This window comes from Leptonotus elevatus, chromosome 6 (assembly GCF_054856555.1).
Source record: "Leptonotus elevatus isolate MCC_2025b chromosome 6, RoL_Lele_1.0, whole genome shotgun sequence".
Classification (NCBI taxonomy): domain Eukaryota; kingdom Metazoa; phylum Chordata; class Actinopteri; order Syngnathiformes; family Syngnathidae; genus Leptonotus; species Leptonotus elevatus.
In genome coordinates this window covers 13243379-13267076 of record NC_141244.1, presented here as the reverse complement: position 1 = coordinate 13267076, position 23698 = coordinate 13243379, and the positions used below count along the sequence as shown (strand labels likewise).

At 38.1% G+C, this 23698-nt stretch overlaps 1 protein-coding gene across 2 annotated transcripts in view; it reads right to left on the bottom strand.

Annotated features, from left to right (window-relative positions):
* The window catches only part of col14a1a (collagen, type XIV, alpha 1a), a 106789-nt gene that overhangs the window by 33007 nt on the left and 50084 nt on the right, over nt 1-23698 (bottom strand). For both annotated transcript variants that reach the window (XM_086077787.1, XM_086077788.1), the window contains exons 21-31: nt 23385-23507; nt 21721-21870; nt 17188-17304; nt 16463-16609; nt 14798-14872; nt 12176-12315; nt 9352-9475; nt 2243-2386; nt 1924-2088; nt 1809-1847; nt 1609-1747 (exon numbers count right to left, since the gene is read on the bottom strand). In XM_086077787.1, coding sequence (XP_085933913.1) covers nt 1609-1747; nt 1809-1847; nt 1924-2088; nt 2243-2386; nt 9352-9475; nt 12176-12315; nt 14798-14872; nt 16463-16609; nt 17188-17304; nt 21721-21870; nt 23385-23507 — 1363 coding nt within the window. The remainder of the gene's footprint in view (nt 1-1608; nt 1748-1808; nt 1848-1923; nt 2089-2242; nt 2387-9351; nt 9476-12175; nt 12316-14797; nt 14873-16462; nt 16610-17187; nt 17305-21720; nt 21871-23384; nt 23508-23698) is intronic.

The following is a 23698-nucleotide window of genomic DNA, read 5'->3' as shown; positions in this document are numbered from 1 at the left end:
CATTTTGGATTACACTTGAAGGTTTACGATACATTTTAAGCACATTTAGTTTAAAGTGGAAGTCAACCCAAAGCATTGTTTTGACAATAATATGTTCTATGCAGCCCCACTAGTCTAAATATGGTATTCTGGGTAATATTGTGAAAGTGGAAAATGCGTTAAGCAGCAAAATCCAGCCATTTGCATCTACCTCTGGGTCGACCATTTTGCCACTTGCTGTCGACTGAAGATGACATCAATGTTGCTCAGGTCTCAAGTAACAACCAATCACAACACATATTCATAAAACAGGTGAGTTCTGATTGGCTGTTGCCTGAGCCCTGAGCAACATTGATGGCATCTTCAGTCGACAGCAAATGGCAAAATGGCCGCCCCCTGAGATGGATAAAAATGGCTGGGTTTTGCTTCATAACTCATAATCTAAAACTGTAATATTAATCAGAATGTCATGTTTGGACTAGAGAGGTCACATATAACATATCAAGAAGTGTTAAAGGTTGACTTCCACTTTAAAGTATATAGTGTATACTTCGTGGCTATACTTTTCTTTACGTTAACCCTTGAAATCTGAAATCAATAAATAAATAAATTTTCAGAGCCGATAAACTATTGGTAAGATTTATAGTTTTGTCTAAATGTTATATAATTATCAAACGGATGCTAAAAAATTCCCATTATAGTATGATAATATCAAACACAGGCTAATGTTTATTGGCTAAGAGTATTAACATATACTTAAACATTTTAAAATATCTTAGATGCCCGTCTAAACATTCAGTGTGCTTAAAAGTACATGTTGCGGATTGCACATTGAACACCTTATAAGATGACTTTCGAACCTTGTTCCTTTTTTGTAAGGGCCAAGATTCCGTTTCATTCCAATTCATCATATCTGAATTGGACTTAGTTCCTCTTTCAAATGAAAGCAAAAACACCCGGGCCACTCATTAACTGAGTTGTGTTTAATCTTCAGGGTGTTTGCACAAATGGCCCTTTAAAAACTCAAAGGAGTCTTCTAAAAGTGAACAAAAAAAGCTCACTTTTACTGGCCGCAATTAAAAGACTAAACGGCTCCTTCATGTCTGTGGTGGCCAAGAGAATGAAACCAAACGTAAAGGGGAAGTCAACCCCCAAACGAATTCTTGACAATAATATGTTATATGTGAAATCACTAAGCTAAACATGACATTCTGATTAATGTTACATTTGTGGAATATGAGTTAGGAAGCAAAATCCAGCCGTTTTATCCAACTCAGGGGGCGGCCATTTTGCCATTTGCTGTCGACTGAAGATGACGTCACAGTTGCTCAGGGCTCAGGCAACGACCAATCACAGCTCACCTGTTTTCTGAAGTTGAGCTGTGATTGGTCGTTACCTGAGACCTTAGCAACATTGATGTCATTTTCAGTCGACAGTAAGGGGCAAAATGGCCGCCTCCTGAGATGGATAAAAACAGCTGGATTTTGCTGCTTAGACTAGTGAGGTCACATATCATTGTAAAAAAAATTAAATAAATTAAGGTTAACTTCCGCTTTAAAATTTGGGAAAACTTGTCATTTAAACCAAGAAAGGCTATTTTTTAGATTTCTCTCCCCTGTGCTGACTCACTTGGTGGGCTGCGAGACCAGAGCGTCACGGTGCAACCTATAACATGGGAAGCTGTTGAATGAACCCGGCTCCAGAGAAACTCCGGATATTTTGTTATACTCCTTCTCCACCAAACCAAACTTCTCCATCATACGAAAACCTGCAGGAGACAAGTCGTCATCACCCCCCTCCTGTCATTTTGACGATCTTTAACTTCTTACCTGCCATGCTGTTTCCACTCATCAGAATAGATGGACAAGCTAGATGTTACAAACGGGTGCTTTATTTAGATTATTCGACTTGCATTTGTTACGTTTCCAACGTGAGGTTACTCACTGGCAGTGGCTGCCTCGCAGACAAAAGTAATGAGCTGCTCTTCGATTTTCTTCACAGCATCCAAATCATCCACAAAGAAGACATGCCTGTCGCTAGGCTTACTGGCAATGTTGACTAGTTCCCCATAATCAGCATCCGCAAAGCCGATTGCGAAAATGATGTATCCTAGGGAGTGGGATAAAAAAAAATAAAAAAAAGAAGATAGTAGATGACATTAACGGCTTTCTCACCAGGTTGAAGATTCTGATTATGGATAATATGCTTTTTCCTTTGTTTCTTTTCTGTCAGTTTTTTTTTGTATGTGGAAGAGACTACAAACCGTCCATCTGCATTTCCTTAGACACTTTATTGACATCATCCTGCGAGCGGCCATCAGTGAGGACAACCAGCACTTTTGGTACGCCCCTCCTGGCTCCAGCATCAGAGGTGAAAATCGACTCCTTCACATGCTTAATGGCTCGACCTGTTAAAATAAACCAATCTGAATTGATAATAAGCATAATAATAACAAAAATGTCAATTTAACCATCGTCCTATGATTAAATCATAAGATCACATTTTGGAAGTCAGCAACTGTTAATAACTGCCAATAATTATATTATAGTACCGTAGAGGTTCTATAATGAATTGGAAAGTTTGTCCTTTCTTCCATCATGAAGATCAATGTGTTTGAATCTCCATTGTTTTAATACAGTCATAATTTAAGAAACACTTGCATTCAAATGAAATATAGTATGAAGGACAAAACGTATGCATGTCAATGAGAGACCTAGAAAACTCTGCAGCCTGCCAAGCTAAGGGCAGCATACCCATTAGCATTTAGAATAAGTGAATTTAAATGAGATCCTAATGTTTACAGATAAGACTAACCAGAATAAAAAAAATTCCACAAAGGTTAAAAGTTGATGAACTTTTAAAAGTTGATTCACAGTAAACTTTAATGGATTTAATCAGTCAATAAAATGCATGCGGGCATCTTAGATAGTTTAAAGACCCTCCCATGAAACAAAACATAAAAACTTTATTCATGAGATGATGCTAAAAGGCATTTTCTCAATCATGTGGGATTTGAGCCTATAAATATTTGATTTTGTTTTTGTTACTGAACAACTCTTGTCCTCACTAACCTCTGAAAGAAACATTGTGAATACATATACATCTGCAGCACATAATAACTTATTGTCATTCATTGTCAATCGATTATCATTAATGGCAAGAGAAATTGACATTACGCTGTCATTAAAACCCTGACTGATCAGTTCACTATCCCCACACAACTTGTTGGAGCGCCTCATTTTCCCATTCAGATTAGTATTTATAGTATGTGACGCACCACTTGACCTTTTGATAATGGCATGGACAATCGCCATCATCTATCCTCAAGAGTGCTCCTGTCAATTAACATTTTATTTTCTCATCCTTCTTCTGTTTTCTCGGGCTCGTCTGGATTATTAATGGTGGCAGGGCTAGAATGGAGTCAATCCTACACCACCACAGTTATGACCTCCTTTTTTCAGGCTCCAAAAGCTGTACGTGCCACCAACTTCTGTCTCAATATTAACTTAAATTTAGCCCTTTATAGAGCAAGGAACTGCATTTAGTCAGAAACATTAATCAGAATCACACACCTCACTCTAAGGCTGTAGAAATGTGTAATTCCCTTGAGCTAATCAGCAAAGAAAGGCACAGATAATAACAAATGAAACATTATGAACGATACTATTGCTAGCCAGACAGCTAGCTAGCCAGACAGTTAGCTCGATAGCCATGTAGGTAGGTAGGTAGGTAAGATTTGTTAGATAGATAGCCAGAGATTAGGTAAAATTAGTTCGATAGCTGGCTAGCTATCTAACTAATTTTACCTACCTAGATACCATGCCAGATAGTTCGCTCGATAGCCATGTAGGTAGGTAAGATTAGATAGTTAGCTCGATAGATAGATAACATAATTAAATGAAGGATATTATAGTTATTATTTCACATTTTTCCCCTCCACAGTATTATGAACCAAAGTTAATGATGTGCAACTACGATAATGATACCCGACAAGGCTGCATGTTATCCTCACATAAATGTCGTCATACAAAAGTAAAGCATATAATTGGGTCAGTTATTAGGGTTGTATGAAAAGGCTTAATGTTGCAAATCTGAACATCACACATTTAAGATATGAGATTATGTAAAATGGAAAGATAAAAGTAATACAACACAGCCTGTCCACATAGTATAAGACCGAAATGAAATGTAATGTTCACATACATTGCTGCAAGGGTTTGAGTCACACAGGCACTTACGTTGCAGCGTGAACATTCATTTATGAAGGGAATTCTAGCAGCTAAACTTTCCTCGTGAGAGCACGCTGGAGGATGGAAGACATCAGCCACATTCACGTACATCGCCGCCTCCAAAGTCAACCTGACTTTGCAGATCCGGATTTTTCTCCGCATTCCCATCACATGCACTCACCTGGTTAATATAAGCAAGAGCCTTGAGACTAATTAAAAGATATCAGGCTGTCATATCGTTGGTTGAGTACTAGGGCAGTGCAAAATGAGCACACCTTGAATCCAAAATGTGTGGAAGTGACATAGATGCAATTAAATTGTTGAAACTTTTCTTGTAATGTATTTTTTCCAGAACATCTTCTACTTTTAATGTCAACTAATTGGAATCTTTTAAGGGAAAGAGTGAGCAAAAAATACAGTGTACAGACACTCTGGACTGTTTTTATGTCGACAGGTTACAACAGTGTCCTGACATCTCTCCCTCAAGGGTTGTCTGCAACCTGGCAGACTAGTAGTTGTTATGCAGAAGGTTTATTCACCAGCCACATCTGGCAGCAACAACAACCATGTGGACCACCCTGTTGCCTCGATTCAACTTTTGCAACTCACAATGACCCGGATGACTACAGAGTCTACACAGACATATTATAACACATTTACACACCCTTTTTTTTTTTCAGAGATCTGTCAGAAATGATAAATGGTAGTGCGGTTGGCCTATAAAGAGTAGTGTGTCAGATATCTTCCAGTGATACATGTTTCTACACTGTCCAGGGATCACACAGGGCGAGAGTGGAATTACAGAAGCTAGCCAGGCATGAAGTGAGACACAGAGCATAGCAGAGGGGACTGGAGGACCAGGAACTTGGAGATGGAGCCATCGTATATGCGAAAAGTTGGACAAGAAAGAAATGAGAAGTTTTAGTCAATCAGGACAGAAATATTTAAATATTCCAAGGAATTGTGGTTCAGTAGCTAAATTAACCAGCGATCCACTACTCTCTGCGAGTTTACGCCACACTGTTAGATTGGGCTCCTTTGATGAAAGCAGTTTTTACACCATCAGCGGGGATGTGAAAGATAAAAAAAATACTTGAAATAATCTTTTCCTGTTTTAGCCCGAAAAGCCTCGTCGCCTCCCAAACATTTATTCTCTCGTGCAGAAGGATATTTTTACCTCTGCCAAGGAGCTTATGATTGTTTGTTTGTTGGTTTGCCAGTTTCTAAGCAAGAATAGACAGACTTGGCACTTTCTGTTTGTGTAACATGGACCAAGGAAGAAGCCATATTTGGAGGAAATCAATTATGTTTGGTTGTATTTCCTTCGGGATATCTTAGTTTTACATTATAAAAATAAATAAAATGAAATTATATGTATAAAGCATGAATTAGGTTAATTAATGATACTGTACATAGTATCTACACAAGGAAGAGAAATTCCTATTGGTTGAACACGAATGATTTCATAATCTCCTTGCTGTATAGGCTAATGCATGAAAACATTTCATATAACACGCCGTACATGTTGTAAGACATTTATCAACATTTATACACGACTTCGTAACAAACTGACAAAAAAATTTCCATCTTCATGTAAGGAGCAGCCAGGCAGTGTCAAGGATTAGGGGAATTACTTTAGTAGAGTACTAAAATCCATCCCTGTTTGTGTGTGTCTTTGTCACACACACAAACTCGAGTATGAAGATTATACAGTAGACGCAGAATATTTAACATACACAGACTCGCCGTCCCCATGGGCGGGCCATAGGGGGCCGTGCCCACCTACCAAGATGCTTGTGGCAGAAATCGCTAGAAATTTTAAATTCATTTTTTTTTTTTCATAGTAGCTATTTTTATATTGTGAAATATTATTGAGTTGTTTATCAACTAAAGAGCCATTTGAACCGGTTTTAAAAAGAAACCACAGGAGCTAGAAATCCTTTGGACATCTAAAATGTAGATCAATTTTATTTTCCTTTTTATTTCTGCTGTTGACACCGGTTGGATCAGGTGGCTCGTTCGAAGCGATACTGTTTGTCAGTGCGTGCACCATATTGGATGTGGCTATCATATTAGCTGTACAATTGGCTAATGATATTCATAAAATGGAGTTAGAATGATATAATACAATCAAAAGCAATGGTTTGGAATTAATCCAATTGATTGATTACCGGCTTGATGTTACATGACCAAGAAGCAAGTGAATGAGGCATCTTTACAAATTGCTTCACTTTTTGTCACAACCAATATGGCTACGGCGTCGACGTACTCAAGATGGCGTCTATGTTTATGTACTGCAAATGTTGTTTATGGTAATACTTGGCAGCTGCACATCCAATCCAATCCACTTTATTTCTATAGCACATTTTATGAGCAAGCGTTTCCAAAGTGTTGCAAATTAAGATCTGCACACTATTTTACAAATAAAATCTAGTAAAATCAGCTATATATAAAAAAACAGCCAATAAAATATTAAAATAAATAAGTAAAATGAAAAAAAAATACATTAAAATAAATAAGTAAAATGAAAAAAAAAATACATTAAAATAAATAAATAAATACATTAATTAATTAAAAAGTCTGAGGCCTGCGGATGGGCCTGAACCCGCATCCTCAAAATAAACAAGGTGCAGTTAACTAAACTGTTTACGAGCTCAAGTTGCCAGTAAGTTCCCACGTGTGCTTTAATTTAAACAATCAAGATTGAATAATCAGATATGCCAACTCTTATCATTAACTTTGTGAATATTTTGTCAGGAACATTTGCATCTTCACCAAAACAAACACACGCCTGGTTAGCCAACTGCGGTGGGGCGGTGAAGGAGCCGCCCGATCTGGTGACATCATCAACAACGTCGACATTTTTGGCCTCAGTATTGCATCTCTGCTTTTTGCAGATGATGTGGTCCTTTGCTTTCATCAAGCCGTGGTCTTCAGTTTTCTTGCTGGAGCAGTTCGTAGTCAAATGTGAACACTGAGTCCAAAGTGTTAAATGAAAGTAGGAAGGTTTTGGCACAGTTGAGGCAAATTGAAATATTAAAATGGCAATGAGAGGATCATTGGGATCGATGGTGTATATTACTATCCATGTGAACACGTGGAGGGGAACAAAGGAAAGAAAGACTGAAGGCCTTGTTTAGTGGGTATAGCGATAGCTATTGAGAGCTACACAAAACTGTAAGATCACAGTAAGCCAGAGGGAATTCAACAAAGGAAAGGAAAAAAAAGAAGCAATGATTACGTTATTAGAAAACAAGAAACACAAATGGCTTCAATTTTCTCTCTATTGTGTGTCATAGTACAGTGTATTTTTCAAATTGCTGTTCTTTCTGCTTCCCATTCGCATCATAGTGCAGAGAATTCTCTGATGACTCGTTACAGGACTACACCGTACGACACAATCTCAAAATTAAAACAAACTAACGGTTGTACAAATCAGGCAAAACTTTTCAGGAATAACACGCCTGAAAGTAACACAAATCATCAAGCGTCTCGAAATGTCACCTTACCCTAACCATGGAAATTAGAGTAACTACTGCTATAAAATGTTTAAATCTTGACAGACTTATTGTCACACTCTCACATTTAGATACCAAGTAAATCATGCCTAGTATGCAAATTACACCTTGCCCTTCCTTGAGGTGGTGCTCAAAAAAAAAAAAGATTGAGAACCACTGTTCTTTCTTTTTTTTTTGAGCGATAACCCCTGTTCTGTTCAATGTATTTAATATTATCTCACCATACAGTATTTTAGCCAGTGTTGCCAACTCCTCAGTAAGGAAAGTAGCTATTGGCTATCCTAAAAGTCGCGAGAAGTCGCTAAATGAGGTCATTGCCTAATTTACATAATTATTCATTCGCATGTACTGTAATTGTAATGGACTCTGTGGGAGAGTGGAATAATGTCATGGGAGAGCAAAACAGTGAGTAAAAACACCCTAATTATGTTTCAAATGACAAATGAACTTTCTTCTTCCAGTTTTTTTTTTTACCTTTGAAATAGGCCATCACTTCTCAAAAGAACTTCATGACTTAAATGCTTTGTCTAGACCCACATTATATAAATCAATCTTGTCCTACATTGTTCATTGCTAGAATGTCTAACTTAAATGAAAGGACTGTTTTGTACAGTCTCCAGAACACCAGAAGTTATGTCGCAAAAAAAAAGTCGTCAAGATGCTAAATGCTAAATTTAGCGAGAAAGTCACCTAATTGGCATCACTGATTTTAGTACTTTTGACAATGGGAATAACAAAATGATAGTCAATTGTCGTGATAGATAGAAAACACAGCAAAGCAAATAGGAAAGGTTGGTGTGAATAAAAATCAGAGAGAGGAAACAAACTGAATGGAGTCCGGGAGGAGCGGCACGGTGTTGAACAAGAGGAGAAAAAAGTAGGCGGAGGGGGAGATCAGGTAGAGATAAAAAGATGAAATGATGAGGAGAGCCGCCCCGAAGCAGACAGAAAAGCACAAGGACACCAATTCTCTGAACAGTCACTGATCCAAACCCGGACTTCAAACGCTCTCAAAAACCGGCACTCCCTGTAAAGTTCCATTAACGCATCGACGTTCCCGGCATTCACCTTGGTGCTCACTCGCACAGCTGGACACTCTCACATGAATATTACAACAGATTCAGAAACCACGCTACTTGTTAAGCATTCAGACCCTCAGAGTCGGTCTCCTGGGTACGGAATGCGAGCGTTTTAATACAAATGGGAAGGAAATCTTTTACAAAGATGTGTAATGTAATAGGAAGACGACAGTTTATTGTTAAACTTCCATGAGTTGAGAAAACAATCTGTTAAAAAGGCCCATTAAAGCCCTTCGGTGTTTTGATTACAATACAGCAGCAGATGTCCTTTTGAGGTGGATTTTAATTGTATTTTTTTCCTCTAGCAAGTAATGTTAGCTTAAAAGCTGAGAGAGACAGTTGGTTCTTGCCCTTGGAAACCGACTATATCACCTAATATTACACATGGGGAAAGTCCATCTGCTGCTGAGCATCCTGCGGTACCAATCAAAGCTCCACAACGGCTGTCAGTGGACCTTGTGTTGGCAATTCTAAAGCAAAATATCTTTTGTTTTACTGAAATTTGCCCCTGTGAATCAACACCAAGCCTCTGTAAGATGTGCTGACCTGTCTTTGTGTTGCCTCCCTTGTATCTGATCCTCTGAATCGCTTCCAGAAGGGCTTCTTTGTTGCCATGGGAACTCAACTGGACCTCTGTCCGAGCATCATCACTGAACTGACAAATGGCCACCTGGACAAAGAAAAGTACAGATATTAGAAAGGCACCAAATACACGACGCCAGGGTTTCTGCAGGTAGCCACAAATCTAATTTAATGCTTTTTTAAAGAAGCCGTTTTTTAATGGTTCTTAAAAAAAAATGTATGTACACATATATTAGGAATGTACGATACCTTTTTTTCAGACCAGTACGAGTACTCAAATCTTGAATAATCACCGATATTGACACCAAGTACCAATAACACTAGTACTTTTGATACATAACCCCCCCCAAAAAAAAAAAACATAATCGCAAATATTAAAAGAAAGGCCTTTATATCCCAATACTGCATTATTTTCTATCATTCTTTAGAATTGCATGAAATTAATGACAATTTTCTATTTTTCTAATTTGTAGTTCCTGAAGTGAACATAGAATGGCCACTTTTTATTTATTTGCTGAGCCGTGATTGGTCGTTACCTGTGATGTAATTGTGATGTCATTTTCAGTCAACAGCAAGTGGCAAAATGGCTGCCCCATGATATAGATAAAAACAGGTGGATTTTGCTGCTCAATTCATATTTCAAAAACACAATATTAATCAGAATACTGTGTTTTGTTGGGCTGCATTGAACATATTATTGCAAAGAAAATTTGGGGGTTGACTTGCCCTTTAATCATCATTTTAACACCGTTTTTTTTTTTTTTTTTTTTTTTTAAAGACAGATTTAAAGTAAACAATTTAGTCAAAGTTGCTGATTCGGCAAGTGCTCGAAAAGCAAGAGCATGTAATTTGTCTCTCATTATCACCCAGAATAGCTTAATCTATTCAAAACTGCGGCAACAAATGCTGACCCAACAAAATGAGAACATATGATTTTCTTCTGTGCATTTGGAAATGACACAGTGAGCTAGTATTGTTTAAGTGAATAAATAGGGTTATTTAAAAAAATAAAAATAAAAAAAAGCATAATGAGTTGTTTTTTCCTGAACAAAAAAAAAATATGTACAAAATTTAAAAAGGCTTGCCCAAAAAGGGACAATGATTACCTCCAGACCTCTAATGATGCTGTTGTTGGCCAAAGGTGGCCGAACATTAAGCAAGCAACTTTCCCTTAAGATCACTGCCAACGTTCTCGCATTACTGCCGGTGTTTTGCTGTCGGTAGCCCACCACCGCGGGGTTACAGGGCACGGTGAGGGTAGCAAAGTGCTTAGCAGCACATACTGTACAACCCAAATGAAAGAAAAGGTTCCGCAAGCACCTCTGCACAGTGACAAATGAAGCAACTGAGCACTGGTGACATATCGTGGAGAGTGGGCGGTCTCACTGCAACCTGGCAATATTGATGAAGCTGATATAAAAGAAACGCTCCGAGGCTGAGGAGATTGTAGCGTTCACTCTGGCAAACGTGATTCAAAGTATTCCTCCTGGTAGATTTTATGCTAAGGATCAAGATAATTGTGTTTTCCAGTAGTCCTATAGCCTTGAGGCACTGGTGCTGGAACCACTTGATATATGTTCTAAAGAGTAATGCATTTGGAATGAACTTGCCAGAAAGTACACTTCTCTGGGACAAAACAAAGAGGCAGCAAATACGCAGAGATGCTTAAACGCTTTTCAAAACAACACAAACAGACTCTCTTGGGGTACAATGTTCATTAATTGCAAACTTCCCCCGTTCTTCCAATGTTGTCAAAGTTAGACTGCTCTTATGCTAATTTCACAACAGAAAACCGAGATATAAACTTCATTAAGAAACAAATACATTGTAAAAGTTGCTGTGCTTGTGAGATGAGTTGAACATTTTCAGCAAATATTCGGTGCGCTCATTCTGAATTTGATGTCGTCAACATTCTGCATAGTTAGGATGGAAATGAGTTTTTAAATGAAATGAGCTGAGGCAAGATAAAAGACGATAGTTCCATGAACACTTCATGTCCCTTGTCTTAAAAATGACAATGGCACCAATAGGAAATCGAGCTGGGATAGGATAAGATGATTAGTTGCTATATGTCATGAAAACAACATAAAATGCAAAAAATAAATCAATAAAAATAAACCGTGTTTGCGATTATGACATATGGGGAACATTATGTGTAAATATGAGTATTAAAAGTTGAACAAGGCAATACTGTAAAGCACCAAGATGCAGCAAGCCTTTATTCATCTCCCAATTGGAAGCTCCCAGCAAAATGAGTGCACCACCATTTACAGTAAGTTCACTGTCAGGACAACAAGAAGAAGGCTGCTGCAGGTTTTGAGAACCTTAACACGTACTTTGGGTGGCAGGATCTCCTGATTGAAAATCAATGGGCCTGCAAAGTGCGGCCCAGGGCAAATACTATACTGGATGGCCCATTCCATTTCTTAATCCGTCCCACCGAGCATTAACGTTATCAAGAGACTTGTAATATTTGTTGCTTTAATTGAGATGTTTTAACCTGATATTGCTTTATTAAAATCTAGTAGTTTAATTTGATTGCATTGTATTATTTATTGTTCGATTGGTTTACTGTAGATAATAAATACATAAAAATATTCGAATAAACAATTTGCATAAATTTATTTTATTAAATAAGTGATTAATTAATCAGTGATGAATACCATGGATAGACTTTTCCCTGAACTCTCTGCAGTTCATGAGGTAAAAATGTTCTCGAACAAAAACAAGGTTTCTTCTGAAATATTTTGACACGTGCTTCAGGTGACAGTGTGGCAACGTTGCTCACCTGGGTGCCATCTGGCCCAATTTGATCCAGTGATCCGATGGCACTATACAAGAAATTTGTGATCTTCATGAAGTTGTCATCTCCAATGGACCAGGAGCCATCAACCAGGAATGCCAGGTCCGCCTTGGCCTCCTTGCATACTTCACAGACAAGTACATAAAGGTAGATACATAAATAATGTGCACAAACACATTGGGAGACCAGGACATCACACACACAAGTTAAATAAAAAATAAATAAATAAAATAAACAATAAAATAATAATAAATAAATAAAAGAAAAAAAATTCTAAAAAAGAGAATTAAAAATAAAACTTCGGTAAGACCAGGGGAAAATTTGTTCTTCTAATGTCCTCTGTTCTTAAAGGAGAAGTCCTTCTGGGAGCAAGTCTTTGTGGCTGCTATGCTATATAAGTTGTTCTATTAGGGAAAAACATTGAATTTGTAACTTGTCATCAAGGATACTCTATCTACATTTCTGATGAAGACACCCCGTGAACCTTTATGACATGAATAAAAACTAACCAACACCACAAGTGTTGAAAATGAAGGTCAAATTATTTGGAACTATAACATAATCCCTAGAAAAGTCTATTCTACTTTGTTTCTAAGGAAACAAATGCCATTTGATATTTGTACAGAATGTCAGAAGTACAGTACGCTTGTCAGAAATGTTGAGATAAAGGTCAGCTGCAGAATTTTTTTCCCGCTGCCAGGTTTGACATGCTCGAACCGTGATGCTTTTGTAGTCCGTCCCCACAATTGTCACATTCGTCGTTTCCAGAACTTCCTTCATTCCTTGTGTTTTCATATTCCATTGTCCTTCTCACCTGGCTCTCTTTTTCATTTCCAATCACTAATAGTTGTCTTTTTGCTTTCTGTATTTCCAAGTATAAACACAGTATTGGCTATTTGTCTTCTGTTGTTTTGTCCAGACTTAAATGTAGACTTGAATTACAACAGTGGACTCCGCGGGCATGTCGGATCATGTCTGTGGAGTTTGTGTTGCGGGTCAGGCTGTTAGCTGAGCTTATCAGACAGGAACAACACAACATGGGAACGCTTGGCATGGGGGTGATGGTTGTGGACTGTGAAATTGTCTCCTTTCCTCCCTTCACCTTTCAATCTTGTTTGTCTCCTTTCATGGGTACTTCTCTTTACTGTTGAAATAATACGATGGGACTTAAATAGAAAAAAAAAGAAAAAAGCTTCCAGGTTGTAATGTTGCACCTCAATAAGTGATTCGACAAAAAAAATCAATTTAAGACACAAAGTTAAACAGCTCTTCACACCAGACGCGTATTTAGCCCATTTTTGGCGGTCCTTCAGCACCCCCAAAATTTTAGAGTATATATATATATATATATATATATATATATATATATATATATATATATATATATATATATATATATAGAGAGAGAGAGAGAGAGAGAGAGAGAGAGAGAGAGAGAGAGAGAGAGAGAGAGAGAGAGAGAGAGATAGATAGAGAGAGAAAGAGAGAGAGAGAGATTTTTGTTATTTTTAACAACCGAGAAAATTATATAGTATGTATATAGTTTAAAAGTAATATTTGAACAACAAAAATACAGTATCCTCCCCCCATTTGATTAGAAAATGGTTTGATCCACCTCAAACCTCCGCTCCCACCCCCGCTGTTGGGTCGTTGTGAGCACGCTGATCGTCCTCCAGCGGTACCTTCCTCGTGTGACTGTCTAGGAGGGATGTAACGATATCGAAACATCACGATATGAAGGCCGCGATACGATAATTATCACGATATTGTGGGGAGGTTGGCAATACAAAAAAAGGTCACAATATTGTAAAAATTGCTTCTATTGCTTTTGTACATTACAGCAATGAAAAAAATACTATAAAAATATTATAAACATTATACTGTATATATAAAAAATATATATATAAATATATATTGAGGCACTTACTTGCTAATGCAAGCACACTGAGTTCGATTCACAAGCATGTTACGTTTCCCTTCATCTGACCATTAATGTGGATTTTAAACATAGAAGGGCAAAACATGCCTTGTGAAAATTAAACTGCACTAAAAAACTAGCCACCAGAGGGTGCTAGAACTGCATAAATGGAAATCAACCCGACTTTTTTAGTATCGTACAATGACAACAATGATATACTGTGGCAGTTTTAATATCGCGATATTGCCATTATCGTTACATCCCTACTGTCTAGTTGAGTGAAATTGTAAGTTTCTTACTTCCACCAGGATATGTCAAAGGTTTATTCCTCTACCACTCAATACCAACACATTGTTTTCATTTTTAGTCTTCTTTTTTTTCTGTTGTAGTCATGCTACTTGGTAGGCAGGTAGTTAGCTGAAGTTTCCCCCAAAGCTTGGAAACGTCTTCTTCTCCTTTGTATAACATTAGATTTGGTTGACTCACCAACTTCCCATGCAAATTTTGGAGCAGGAAGTACCCCAAAACCACATCAACCCCCCTCCCCCAAGCACTCTTTGTAGCAACCGAGCACCCCTAAACGTCTGATCCTAGATTCGCCTCTGCTTCACACAATTAAAACATATATAGTATAAACAAAATAACAGAGTGTAGACTGCATGTATGCTATCGTCAAAAATCTTGCTCACCTTCTTTGGCAGGTGGGATGGTGGGAGGGGGCTCCGTGGCAGGGGGTTCGGTTGGAGCCTGAGTGGGCGCTGGCACTGGAGATATACACACACACACAGGTCATAAAGATAACTACGGATTCCATCTGTGAATCTGAAGTTTCATAATCCTCTTTTTGACACCAATAGCTGAGTTTTAGATGACCTTTTATGGGGTGTATGTGTATTTACAAGCAACTAGTGTGAGAGCAATCTTGTTCTTGTCTTTTTGTCTCTTTCCATCTATAAGTCAGACTAAAAAGACAAAAAAAATGTCTATATCTACCATCTGTTCCCCCACAACCTGAGGCCAGCAAACGTATTTTCATCAATTCAGTGTGTGTCTGACCACAGGCTGTTTTTCAGAGGAAAAAAACAACCCCCGGCTTGGGGATGTGTCGGTGCCAAAACGATTAGTTGGCAGGAAGGAGGAGATTTGGTCAAAAAGCTAAAAACGTACAGGTGTAAAAAAAAAAAAAAAAAAGAAGTATACTCAACAAAAATATAAACACAACACAACACACACACACACACAATAAAACAAAATGGCACCTATCAGAGTGGCCTTTTATTGTGAGAAGTCTAAGGCACACCCGTGCACTAATTATGGTGTCTAATCAGCACAGCTGTGAGGTGGGATGGATTATCTCGGCAAAGGAAAAGTGCTCACTGTCACAGATTTAGACTGGTTTGTGAACAATAAGTTTTGAAACTGAGTTCATGTCATCAAAAAATGGGAGCAAAAACAAAAGTGTTGCGTTCATGTTTTTGTTGAGTATAAATCTCATTGCACACATGAACAAATCTTTGCAACAATGAGGTGATACTTGCAATAGAAAATAAACAGATTCAATTCATTCCTTTAATTATTTTTCATTTAATCTTTTATAATTTTATTTTTCATGTGAATCTCTAAATAAATATTTAGTAATATAACCACTCTTTTTCTGCTACCTGCAAACTGCTATTGGACAGTTGGACTACGTTCCACTCCAATTCCTGTGTATTTTCTTCTTCCTCTATTGGATTAAGGTCCGGGGATTGGGCTGGCCACTCCAGAAAGTTAATCTTGACTCGCCACGCTTCGCTTTATAGCCACAGGTACATATGAAATCCTACATTTACTTGCACTTATAAAAACTTGCTGGACCTCGCCTATAGCACGGCTGTTATTAGTTAGGTGAGCGCAATCTGTTAGTGAAAACACAATTTAGCGCCCGCTATTTGGGATTTGAGCAATTGAGGCCAAAAAAGAAAACTGCAAATTTTATCCATCACTGTTGCCTGGATAGGTGTGGAAAAACAGCAGGTGGGTAATCTGTGTTTTGGGGTGCGAGTGTGTGAGTGTTATCGATCTCAAACAGTGACAGTGAGCGGAGCCCTCGAGCCGTGTGATTCGACTGAGCTCATCACATGGCCAATGGACTGCAACAGCGCCAGAGTCCTCACTGAGACTCGGATATTAAAAAATAAAAAATTAAGTGAAGGTCGAAGAGACTTCCGCAGAGAGGCAGTTATGTATCGCTGATTCAAAAAGGGAAACTTCAAAATGTAATTTAGAGAAAGTGACCCAACTAAAAATGGTTAAATAATGTAAAGCACTGAGAAGTGCCAGTGAACACTGACTAATTTCTATGTACAACATACGTGTCATGTCAGTGATGGAGATGGGAGGTCCTTCCATTTCCTGCATCTGCGCGTGAATGCTGATCTCATATTGGCTGCTTGGGAAAAGGTCGTAGAAGCACTGTCGAGAAGCCCCGCCTCCCAGGCTCACTTCCTGTCGCTGACTGTCTGCAGTTAGACAACAAAATAAATCCCTTTAATCCCATTCATTCATATTTGGAGAGTTTTCATCCTGTTTGAAAAATGAAAGATCGTGCATGGTGAGCTGCTTAGATGAAGATAATGGATTGTTTATAAAAAATAAAAAAATCCTGATGCACCTGTGTCAAAAATACTTTAACTATCATGAAGCATAAAAAGAAAAGAAAATTAAAAAAAGGGCATTCGAGTAAAGGCCTTAGGTGTTTGTGTGATGACAATCCACGTTATCCAACACACACACAAAACTCAATTTGTAGTGACTTCCCCTTTTAAGATGCACGTTTTGTTGAGGTTACTATTGATTGTGATCCTCAAATATCTTGCCGGCGCATATGACATTTGAACAAATACAACTTTTGAAGGTGACAAAAGCAGAGTAAATAAATGGCAGCACACTATTGATTTGCTTCCTCATCTCCTCCCAATTTTCTTCACACTTCGGAAAGGCCATACAGTGACAATGTCTCAGAGAAATTGAATGAGAATTTAGATTGGCAACAAAATTGGAACAAATCGGAAACATGGATTAATAGTATTACACTTACTGAGTGTCGACTGGATGGAGATTCTGTAATAGGTGGCGTGCAGATGAGGCTGCCATTGCACACACATGCTGTTGTGCCGCACCTGGTAGACTGTCAAGTCAGACACGCCCAGGAACACTGCAGAGGGAGGCGGAAGATGGAAAGAACATGACAGACACAATATTGATTATGAAATTAATTGATGTGCCATGTATGTACATAGTGCAGTCACGTATGACACTGGCAAATCAATGAGAGTATTTTAGAATGTGAGGTTTGTTTTTGTTCACCTCGTAACGGGTGAAATTTGGGGCTTTTTCAAACTGAAAGAAATATAGTTTTTCATCATTATGTCTTATGAGTACGGAAACGTATGGCATTCATTTGAAAAAAAAATAATCTTTTTTTTCTGAGCTTTGTTTTTTTTGTGTATTTTTGTCCTGTTTTTCTTAATTTTTTTTTTTTCAGTTTTACTGCATTTTTTTTCCGTCATAAAAAATATTAAGAAAAACATGAGCAAAAATGTATCCTTTTTTTACCTCTGAACTCCAAGTGACTTGTTGCAGACTTGCTAATGACACTTTCCCGCATGCAATACGCTAGAAACGATAGAAACTTAACTGTCAGCTTACTAAAATTATGCCGATCGATTGACATGTTCGTGTACTTACCTTAACTGAGCCATATGAGTAATATAGTTGAAGGTACGTTGGAGGTATGCAGGCAAGTATTCACCATTAGCGAGTCTTTTTATAACTACCCCCCCCCCCCCCCCCGGTTTTCAGAATATATATTTTTCTGAGCAATTTTTCATCCTGTTTTTGGGAAAAATCTTCCCGTTTTTCTGATTTTATTTTTTGAACAACAGAAACAAATGTTCAGTAAAACAGCAAAAAATATTCAGAAAGACTAAAAATAAAAATCACCCCCACCCCCTCCAAGCTCCCCCAAAAAATTGTCGGAAAAACACAATGTTTTTTTTTGGGGGGGGGGTGTAATACGCTTTTGTATATGAGGGCTTACTGACAAAATAGCATTTAATCTGCAAAACATTTAGACCTTAATTTAAGGCATGACTTAAATCAAACAAATCTGTTATGTATGTTTTTAGGGGTGCAGACAAAGAGAGATAATAACACTACTGTACAGTGCAGTAATAGAGTAAGAGTAGAGCTCTATAATTTAAAACGTAAAATCTGTTGGTTAATATGAAAATGTTCAGTATGAGTGTAGCGCCGCAAAAGTATGTTTTGGGACATTGATGGCTATGTACAGTAGCAGCAATACATTGAGTTATAGTTGGCAACAGACCAAATGGAATCTTCTCGAAATGAGGCAGGATGCAGCATGATGCAAAACATCATAAACAACTTAAATAGCACTGTAAGCAAGCAAATCTCTATGGAGCAACTTCCCGCCTTGCTTTTATTTCCTCTCACAACTTCCCCCTTGTTAACAAAAATTTGCTGACAGTAAGAAATAAACTTGGCTTCAATTCCACCTAATTGATATTTAGTGCAGTAAGCATATGGCAGGTGATCCTTTTCAGCTTAAAAAAATAAATTAAATTTAATTTAAAAGAAGCAAAGCGTGCATATATACAAAGAAAACACGATTAATTTTCGTAATATGCAAGACCAAACACACACACACACACACACACACACACCCCCACACACACACACCCCCACACACACACACACACACACACACACACAGGCATTTTAGACAGAGTATTTGAGCAAAAATATAATAATAATAATAATAATAAAGTGTATTCCTCTTCATAAAGTTTTACAATTAGTCACTCACTCTTCTCAGAGTCTAACGAGACCTTTCCCTTTGAGATCAATTAAGTCGAATAAAAGCTAAACACAATCCCTCTAGTGCAGTGGGGAATATGACGTGAATATGAAGACAGCTTTGAATACGTGTTTAAGAGGAGATCTGAGTATCTAAGGAGGACATGATGAAAGTACTTTGGATGTAAAACCACTCCGTACAGTAGGCAGAGGCATCTCAAGACAAACAACGGCAAACTTCATTATGAGGAAGCATTTTCATTCCCTCCAGCGGTACCCAAGGCACCAATAATTATTTTTCCACTCGCTCGTATGTGTGAGTTATTGGTGCACGCGTGTGTGTTTGCTACCATTAGAAGGAAGCTACCGTGAATCACCGCAAGTACCAACTTTAAATCATGTCAAGTGGAATTTGTATTTAACACTTCACTTTCAATTCCTTGTGATGGATCGAGTAGACGAGGCGTGTCAGGAAAGTTCCGAAACAAGCTATGAGTGTTGTTCTTCAATAATTAATTGCCCTGGAGACCAATGAGAGCAAACTCTCTAAGGAGTGTCATCATTGGTTACGACTTATGAATCTTGGACCAACACCAAAGCCTTCAGTAAAGTGTCACATGTCGCCAAGGCTGAAAAAAGCAAGACAGTTCAAGTCATATTGATCGCAATCTTGCATGTGACGTACATCGTCCGCTTCTTGACACGGGGCCAGTTGATCAACCATCACTTCTACAATGAGATCCTGGAATGTTTGTTTTATTCAGTGCACACAAAGCCTGAGCATCTGACAGTTCCTGGCCGTGCTGGATTAACCTCTCTAATCCCCTTTTAGTGAATATCTACCATTTAGCAGGGCTGTAGTAGTACACAATTTGACACGTCTTTCAAAGTTGACTATTTTCCATGGCGCACATGAACGCAACATTATACGTGCACCAGCGCACTGACGTCACCCACTCGCGCAGGACTTCACGCGCTTAAAATACATTTCCGGGTTTTAGAAACCAGCGAGATTTTTGCGGCACCAAGCCAAAGAAATACAGTTTCTGAAGTATGCCGGGTGCAGGCTGACAATGCACACCCGAGAGGGAGGTGTCGGCGGCGTCCTCGCTGTATGAGGAGCCCGAGCACGTCTTCCCCCGCCGATCGAATCATGCTGGAAGGCACACGTGGGCTTCGCCATCGTTTATGGTGACCAGATTTAAATTAGCAAAAGATTGTGGCCTAAAATGTAGCGAGCGTTACAGGCTACATTCAAATGATTAATTTCAACCTCCAACTGTCATTTTTTTTTATATATATTTGAGTCCAACGTGGGTTCAAACTTCGAGTTCATAGCGTGGCAGGCTTTACGTTCTTGCTTAACATCTGCACAAGAAACTAAGATAACATCAATTATTATTAATTTAAACATTTACATAAACATTTGATTCACACAGTTTTTTAAAGTGTAATATTAACTTATGTTTATTAATTATAATTCAGTCATTTTAACATGTTAAACCTTTATTTTTACTATTCCTCTCTGGCTTATTTCAATGAAATTTTATTTTATATTTTTATTTTTATTCTGACAACGGTCCTGTAACTTTTCTGATACACCTAATATGATTAATTGTTTAAATTGCCGATGATTCTAGTCTAACCTGTCTTTCAACACCCCCCACCGACAGAGTGTCATAGATGACATTGGCTATGATACCAAAATTGCTGCAGGAAAAGAAGCTGAAGTGTTAAGGTACCAAATTGTTAACTTCGAATAATCCTGTCTGCATTGATAAAACAGCAACGTATCATCAAAAAATAGCATTATTTGAGAGTAAATCTGCGTTCATGTATTTCTGTCGTTCCCTTGGAGAGCATGTTCAATTATGGGAACTTCAAAGAAACAGAAGGACATGCAGGATTTATCGCTCATCATCGGTGGGGATTTATTCAAGAACAGACGGAGGGTGTGAGACCATCGTAGCACCACTGAATACAAAAATCCATGCATTAAAACCAAACTTTATTGGGGGTTTTTTTTGTTCTTGTTGGGTGACTTAAATTATGTTGTGATTAATTTTAGTTTTCAATGTTTTCATTACGTGCAAGACAATTTATTGTTTGTATGGTTTTGTATATCGTCCTAGTTTGCTAACAATTGGAACATTGCATTTTTCCTGGCATGTCGTTTGCTGAGTGGTACACACCCAACCACCCCCCACCCCCCACCCCCCCATTTAAAACCGCCTAGCTCAAAATCTGCTTAAAATGGGTGAGACGTAAAGTCACTTTAGCCTTGCACACCCGCTGAAACCAAATCTATATGCTCTATTAAAAGATTGTTCTTGCCGTCTGACTGGGATATATCAATATTGTTCTGTCGGTCCGTTTTCTGCTGGAATCTCAATGGAAATTCGAGCAGTTAATATGCATGTTGTACTTCTGCCTTGGCTGTTATTGCTTCCTCCTCTCTGTCCTCACTCTAACAGTCACACTGTCCTTCCCACAAATCTGCAAGGAAGACTTAACCTGACAGCAATGTCCCATTAAAGCTTAGGAATCCAATTTAAGATCTCATTTTAACCACACTGTCATCATTAACCTTTTGCTCCATCAAACTAACTGCGAGATGGATTCCATTACAATTTCATGCAGCGCACACGGTTGTTTTCTATATGGCCAAGGAACACTTTTTTTTCCTTTTTTTTTTTTATGTGAATATGATCCGATATCAAGCATCGTTAAATAAAACAGGGCGCATGCTCACGTGTCTTGGCGTTCACTAGCAATGGCTGACTTTGTCCTGAAGGGTAGGAGGCGGTCACTTGAACGCTGTACTCTGTTCCACTTTGCAGATTCAGGAGGAGAACAGAGTTAACGTCTTCACTCACGGTCATCTCCAAAACGCTCCCTGGAACTGCCAAACAGAAAGAAAAAAAGTTCATGTTATTTCCATACACATAATAATTGGGACTTTGATGCTAATTTGTAAATGTGGTTCCATGAAATAAGTGCTTTACAGAAGCACCTGCAAAGCTCTTTAAAAAAAAATTGTGACACCATGTATTTGAAAGCTGTTTTTGATGTAGCAGAATTTCAAGCTAATACATTACTAGTTATTTTTACACAAGAACTCTGCATTAAAGTGACAGTGTGTAGAATTTAGTGCCATCTAGTGGTGAACTAATAGAAAGCAATGACATAATTTCGAAGCGTGTGAATTTTGATGCGCGCACACTGTGGTGTCTCAGAGAGAAACTTCGCAAGCCTACCACCAATTGCTATGTTCGCTAAGTTAAGTAGCAGATACATGGCGGCGAAACATGTCAGGAGCAGCACGACCTACATAATAAAATTAGCAATTACTAGACCTACGATCATATTTTAAAAAAAGAATGTGCATTTGCACATTATCGAAATTAATAGTGGGTTTTTAAAATAAACAATGAAAAATCGAAAAATTCTACACACTTAATCCTTTAACTCATTCAAACCCAAAAACGTGTAAACACGTTTTTTAATACTTCATCTTTCACTCCCCAAAATGTATTTACACATTTTTTGTGTTTTATTTTTATTTATATATTTTTTTATGCCAGAACATAAAAACAAACAAGGCTTTGCAGCTTCTGACATGAAGAGGTGGCTTAAAGCAGTAGTTATTTAATAAAATGGCCAGAAGGTGGCAGCAGAGCATAAGAGATCAGCCAGGGCCATGTTGCAACAAGCCTTTTTTGCCAGTGTTTTCACCAGGAATGTGAATATTGATGAAACTTAGCTAAATTCTAATGCCAATTGCTGCAAAACTGAAACAGATGCAATTATACTCTTTTTTTTCCTGATGAAAGAAGAGACGCTAATCTTTCTTTTGGTAGATTCCATATTTTTATAGCAATAGAACACAATATTCTGTGCTCTTTGCAAAATCAGTCAAAATCCAGTAAAACAGCCTGGAGTGAAGGGGGTTGCGCGGTCAGTGAAAATGTTAAAACAAAAACAACTTTTGGAAAAAAAATATATCAAGGAGGGGCAGCAATTATCTTTGTAAAACACCATTAACTTAATAAAAAGTAGCCTTGTGTCTTGATGTGGTAACCATAGAAACAGCCTAGCCTACCCTGTTGTGAGAAAGTGATTTTCTGTTCCCATCCCTTGAATTCCTAAAACCACATCAATGGGGACTCTTGGTTTGAGGCAAAGCAGTTATTGTGTTGAGGTGACAGGAAAGCAGACATGGACACATCGCCATGAAACAATTCGCGCTCAGTAAGCAACAGGAGACTCAATGTTGGCTCTTGAAAACGTTTCAAGGCAATAAATGTCTAATTTCAGACGCGTAAAATTCTTGCAAACCACTGTAATAAACTAACCAGCTGTAAAATATTTGTATGAATGTGAGCCCAAGGAAGCTTTTCTGCTGCATTTTCCTACCATAGACCGGCTGGTAAAGGATCTTGTAACCCGTGGCGGCAGACTGCGGAGGATCCCAGATGACCCTGAAGCGATTGTACCACTCCTCTGATGCGCGAAGGTTTTCAGGAGACAACAGAGGCACTGCACCAAAACAACATTCATTCAAAAATCTAAATTTTACTAACATATAATATATCCAGTACACCAAATGGCCTAATTTGACCTGAATCGTAACATGAATGATTCCTCAAGAGCCACATTTTCATCTTACCCAACAGTTTTTCGTAGGCTACATTGCACATATCGAACTCATTTGAATTTCCAGTAACAAA